The sequence below is a fragment of the Galeopterus variegatus genome, unplaced genomic scaffold, assembly GCF_000696425.1.
Source record: "Galeopterus variegatus unplaced genomic scaffold, G_variegatus-3.0.2 Scaffold54, whole genome shotgun sequence".
NCBI classification, from domain to species: domain Eukaryota; kingdom Metazoa; phylum Chordata; class Mammalia; order Dermoptera; family Cynocephalidae; genus Galeopterus; species Galeopterus variegatus.
The window spans coordinates 26335-32602 of NW_007726165.1; the positions used below are offsets into that span (position 1 = coordinate 26335).

The 6268-nt window shown below is 39.3% G+C and overlaps 1 protein-coding gene across 1 annotated transcript in view; it reads right to left on the bottom strand.

The window, feature by feature from the left end:
- SNX6 (sorting nexin 6) overlaps window positions 1-5730 on the bottom strand; it is a gene marked incomplete at its 3' end in the record, with an annotated part of 27981 nt that extends 22251 nt beyond the window's left edge. Inside the window, exons 1-2 of the mRNA XM_008574009.1 lie at window positions 5643-5730; window positions 77-252 (exon numbers count right to left, since the gene is read on the bottom strand). Of these exons, the coding sequence (XP_008572231.1) occupies window positions 77-252; window positions 5643-5730 (264 nt within the window). The remainder of the gene's footprint in view (window positions 1-76; window positions 253-5642) is intronic.
- Window positions 5731-6268: the final 538 nt, after the last annotated feature.

A 6268-nucleotide genomic window follows, 5' to 3' on the forward strand; every position in this document is an offset into this window, starting at 1 on the left:
GGCGGGGCGGGGCCTCGGAGCAGCCCCGCCCCCTCCCTGGCGGCGGGGCCGGGGCCTCCGCCCAAGGTCGAAGCACCGGAGTCCGGGAGGGCCCGAAGGCCCAGATCCACATGGCTGGGGCGGCTCGCGGCTGGTCGGCTCTGACCCGGGCAGCGCCGAAGGCCACCCGGGAGCTGTCCAGTTCCCTTGCCCTGAGGGCTCCAGCGAGAAACCATGCAGACACCCTCCGGAGGCCGCAATAAATCCTCTTGTCTTTATATTGAGCCACATGATAATTAATCACAATTTATATCATTTTGCCTACGGAAGTTGCGGGAACCATGGACCTTCACACAGTCAGCAATCAGGGGTTGTAATCAAGCTTTTACTGCTAAGAGGTAATAACTACCTCAGGGATGGGGCACTAATGGTTGAGCACTATAAAAATAAGCTGTTCCCTGTACAAGAGTATTCCTTTCCTTCCTCCGAAGAAGTTTCGCCAGGCATATTCTAACTGTGCAAGTGGACAGCACCGCACAGATATCCACAGGCACTTCAAACAACAAGATGAAATCGCTCCTAACCCCTGTCCCACCTCACCTATTACAAACACACACACACACACACACACACACACACACACACACACACACACACACAAGCAATTTCTGTGCTTCCATTCAGTCAATGGCACAGCATCTTCAGACGTTCAGGCTAGAAACCTCAGTCCTATTCAAATCCTTATTCTCCCTCATGCCTCACATCTAACCAAATTCTATTGCTTCTACAATAGATTTTCTCCATTACCTCTTGAATTAATCCCATTTTCCCCACTTCCACAGCATTTACCATCAGCATTTCTTGTTTGGACCTTGGCAATACCCTCCTAACTTTGCTTATTTTTCATATCCCTCTCCTCTATTCTACATCCTGCTGCCAGTTTTTCTCCCAAAATACAGATATTGATGATTATGCTACTACCCTGTTCAGTAATCTTTACATAAAGGTCCATTACATAAAGGTTCAACTCCTCAGCCTATGATTTCAGGCCCTCCACATTTGAATCCCTTCCTACTTTGCCAAGCCCTCCATCCTATCTTATTGAATTAAAACTCTCAAAACAATAATATTAAACTTACTAATATTTCCATGAGAACTTCTTGTAGCTTTCATTTTGTATGTAAGGAAAACTGAGGCATAAATGGGTTTAAGTTACTGCCCCAACAAGGGTTACTTTCCAAAATGGTGTAGAGAAGAACTTTATTTTTTGTCTTTTGTTTCTTGTTTCCCAGTGCACTGTCATGACTACTAAAGTTGTCTTTTTCACTGGGAGTCACGAGGCATCATGCAGTGTCAGTGTAGTATGAGGAAGTGTCAGGAGGAATGTTCCAGTAATGTGTTACTGATAAAAAGTGCCAATATCTCCTAATGGTTTGTTTTTGGATTGAAGGTAATGCCTGTAAAGCTCTACTTCTAGGTGAAAAGAGCAGAATGAAGCTACAATTAGTGAGCGGGATTTGCATACAACTGATAAGAGACTCAAGAACCACATCAAATGCCTCCAATCATTAATCAAGAATTTTAAATTTCAACATTTAAACAAAGTCCAGAAACACTGTAATTTCTAAATGCCGAACCTTTTTATTTTCTTGGCAGCTGGCTGGTACAGGGATCCAAACCCTTGATGTTGGTGTTGCAAGGCTGTGCTCTAACCAAATGAGCCAACCAGCCAGCCTACCAAATGCTAAAACATTAAAATCACTAATTATGGGGAAAAAAGACAGGATTTAAAATACAAGTAGCATGACTAAAAGTATCAACAAAGACATGTAGTAATTACTGCAGCTGTACTCCGTAACTGAAAAGTCACATGAGTAGAGAACCCAAACTTGAAATAATAAAGTTGTTTATTAATACCTGAGGTTTCTTTCTGAGCAAAGGTCTCATGCTATGTTTTGTGAATGATAAAAAGGAATTGCAGTAACTGATATTAACAACTATAAAAAAGCCAAGTTATAGAAGTTAAGGAATTTCAAAAGAAAAGAAATTAAGATATCACATGACAGATTTCTATACTACTTATAAAAGAAATCAAGAAGATATTAAAGCTGAACCACTCCTCTAATATTTTAATCAAATGATCAATTCTCCATCTTGTTCTGATAGATTTCTATGAAGTTATCTACTTGTATACAAATGTCATGAGCAAATTATGTTGAATCGCAATCTGATTACTTGATAGATTCAGCTACATAAAAGTAAGATGTTATGATTGTGAATAGTATGTCAACAGTGTGCTTCAAAAACAAATGTATTGGTTTTTGACAGATATAGAAAAAAAAAAAATCCTAAAATTCATATGGAACCACAAGAAAGCCCAAATAGCCAAAGCAATCTTTAGCAAAAAGAACAAAGCTGGAGGTATCACACTACCTGACTTCAAAATATATTACAAAGCTATAGTAACCAAAACAGTAAAGTACTGTGTGAAGGTTAATTCTAGGTATCAACTTGGTTAGATGAAGGAATGCTGAGAAACCTGGTAAGGCAATCTTTTTAGGTGTGTCTGTGAGGGTGTTTCCAGCAGAGATTAATATGAGAGTCTGATTGGATTGGGTGGGAAAGGCCCACCCTCAATGTGGTCGGAAACCATCCAATCAGCTGGGGGTTCAGAGAGAACAAAAGATGGAGGACAGAGGTGAAGCTCTCTCTCTCTATCTGCTGGAGCTGGGATACACTCTTCTCTCCTGCCCTTGGACATGAGAGCTCGAGATTCTTCAGCTTTTGGGTTCCAGAACTTACACCAAGGACACCATCAGCTTCCCTGGTTTTGAGGCCTTTGGACTTGGACTGAGCCATGCTACCGGCATCCAGTTTATAGACGGCCTGTCGTGGAACTTTTCTTCATAGTCACGTGAGCTAATTTCCCTAATAAAATCCCTCTCATATAATTATAATGTATCCTATGGATTCTGTCTCTCTAGAGAACCTTGACTAATACATACTGGCATAAAAATAGACACATAGACTAATGGAACAGAAATAAATCCACACACTCATAGCCAACTGATTTTTGAAAAAGGCACCGAGAGCCCACGTTGGGACAAGGACAGTCTCTTCAACAAATGGTACTGGGAAAATGGAATCTCCACATGCAGAGGAGTGAAACTAGGGGGTTGGCCCAGTTAGCCCTTGCTGATAACACCAAGGTCCAAGGTTTGATCTCTGTACTGTCCAGCCACTCAAAATAAAAATAAAAAGAATGAAACTAGACCCTTATCTGTCACCATATACAAAAATGAACTCGAAATGGATTACAGACTTAAATGTATGACCGAAACTATAAAGTTACCAAAAGAAAACATGAGAGAAACAGTTCGTGACATTGGTCTAGGCAAAGATTTTTTTGAATAAGACCACAAAAGCACAGGCAACAAAAGCAAAAGTAGACAAATCAAACTAAAAAGCATCTGCACAACAAAGAAAACAGTCAACAGAGTGAAGAGACAACATGCAGAATGGAAGAAAATATTTATAAACTATGCATCAGACCAGGGGGTCATATCCAGAATACATAAGAAATTCAAACAACTCAATAGCAGAAAAACAAATAATCTGATTTTAAAATAGGCAAAAGACTTTAATAGACTTTTCTATTTATTTATTTGATGGCTGGGTGGTACAGGGATGGAACCCCGAACCTTGGTGTTATAAGAACCATGAATAGATTTTTTCTTAAAAGAAGAAGTAGGAATGGCCAACAGGTATATGAAAAAAAAAATGTTCAACATCACTAATCATCAGGGAAATGCAAATCAAAACCACAATAAATTATCACCTCACCCCAATTAGAATGACTACTGTTATCAAAAAGACACAAAATAGCAAACACTGTTGTGAATGTGGAGAAAAGGCAACTCTTAAGCACTGTTGGTAAAAGGTAAACTAGTACAGCCATTATGGAAAACAGTATGGAGGTTCCTCAGAAAATTAAAAATGGAAGTACCATATGATCCAGTAATCCCATCACAGGATATATATTCAAAGGAAATGAAATCAGTATGTCAAAGACATATCTGCACTCCCATGTTCATTGCAGCACTATTTACAGTAGCCAAGATACGAAAGCAACCTAAGTGTCCATCAACAGATGAATGGATAAAGAAAATGTAGTATATGTGAGTATACTCAATGGAATACTATTCAGCCATTAAAAAGAATAAAACCCTGTCATTTGTGCAACATAGAAGGACGTGGAGGACATTATGTTAAGTGAAATAAGCCAGGCACAGAGAGACAAATACTGAACAATCTCATATGTAGAATATAAAAAAGCCGATCTCATAGAAGTAGAGAGTAGAATAGTGGTTATCAGAGGCTGGGGAAGGGACAAAGGATAGGGATAGGGAGATATTGGTCAATGGGTACGAAGTTACAGTTAGATAAGGTGGATCAATTTTGGTGTTTTATTGCACAGTAGGGTGACTATAGTTAACAATATTGTGTCATATATTTCAGAATAGCTAGAAGAGAGGATTTTGGATGCTCTCACCACAAAGAAATGATAAATGTTTGAGGTGACGAGCATGCTAAACACCCTGATTTATCATTACACAATGTACATATACATATATTGAAACATCACACTGTACCCCATAAACATGTACAATTAATATGTGTCAATTATGGGCCGGCCCGGTGGCGCACTGGAGAGTGCACCACCTGGGAGCGCGGCGGCGCTCCCGCCAAGGGTTCGGATCCCATGTGGAGACCGGTTCCCGCTCACTGGTTGAGCGCGGTGCAGGCGCAACACCGAGGGTTGCGATCTCGTTGCCGGTCCCCGGTGCGGGTGCGACACCGAGGGTTGCGATCCCGTTAACGGTCAGTAAAAAAGATTAAAAAAGGGAAAAAAAAATATGTGTCAATTAAAAATAAAATTAAAATAAAAAAGTAGATGGGAATGGAAAGTGTCTTTACTAGAAGCAATTATCTGAAGTCCTTCAAAGTTACAGACCAAAAACCACTGTTATATAATAAATAAAAAATTATTATATAATAAAAATTATTATAAATAAAAAAATTAATGTATTGGAAGATTTTAGAGAAAAATAAAATTTTAGAGAATAATAAGTGAGTTAGTTTTAAATTTCAAAAATCAAAAATAGTACTTGAATATTTTTGTCAAGCAAAATTCAAAAAAGTTTTAATTTTTTTGACAAAATTTTTAGAGGAAAAACTTTTAAAATATAAAGTGGTAATTATTTAAGTAGATGTAAAAGAAAAATGTTTAATTCCTTTCCCTTTACCATATTTTGATAAAAGAAATTTTCACCAAAACCTATTTTTACCAATTCCTTAGTTCTTCAAAATCTAGGAGATCCTTTTTTGTTTTGGACAACCTTTCCACTCTAATTCTTCCCTCCTCCTCCATGGCTACAACAAAATTCTCTATAGGAAGATTGCTGAACTCCATTTGTTCCGGGCTGTATTGTATCAATCAGGATTCCTTTAGCTGCAAGTAACAGATAACATTAATTCAAATAAACTCGAGTGGTAAGGAAATTTATTATCTCAATAAAAAAAAAATTAAGAAATAAGGTGTCTCAAGGCATAGTACAATCAGTGGCTTAATGGTGTTAATAAGGATCCAGATTCCTTCAAACTTTCCACTCTGCCACTTTCAATGACAACCTCATTGTAAGGCTGGTTCTCCTCATGGTCGAAGATCACTTCAGCAGTTCTAGGTTTCATATCCTGATGAGATAGGAGGCGCTCAGTTTCCCCGGACCCAGATTTCAGGACACTTCTGAGTTTCAAGCCACTCCCTGAGGTCTCAGGCCTCTCCTCTGGAACCTCCCCTAGAGGAAAGCTACTGTGGCCAGTTAGATCTACTTTCAGCACCATCATGGGGAAAATGAGACCACAGGGGGCTGGCTTAAGCAAATCCAGTAGCTGGCCATGCTCAGTAGAGAAGGGTTATACAATCCTGGTAGCTGAATGACCTTCCACTAGAGGTGCCAAAGAGTACAGAATATTCTTGAATATGCCTGGTGCATGTGATAGAATTTGACCAATGAATGTGCTCCAGAAAGAGACCAACTGAGCATGTGCATGACTAATGTTACATAACTGGGAACCACCCCTTTAATTGAATATTCATTAGATAGTGAAACTGTAAAAGCTGAATCCCAGCAGAAGGCTGGGCTGTTGCTCACTTCTCTGGAGCCAGCCTGCACTCTGTCTGTGGAGTGTTTCTTTTTGTGTCAAACTTACTCAGTAAGCAGCTGCT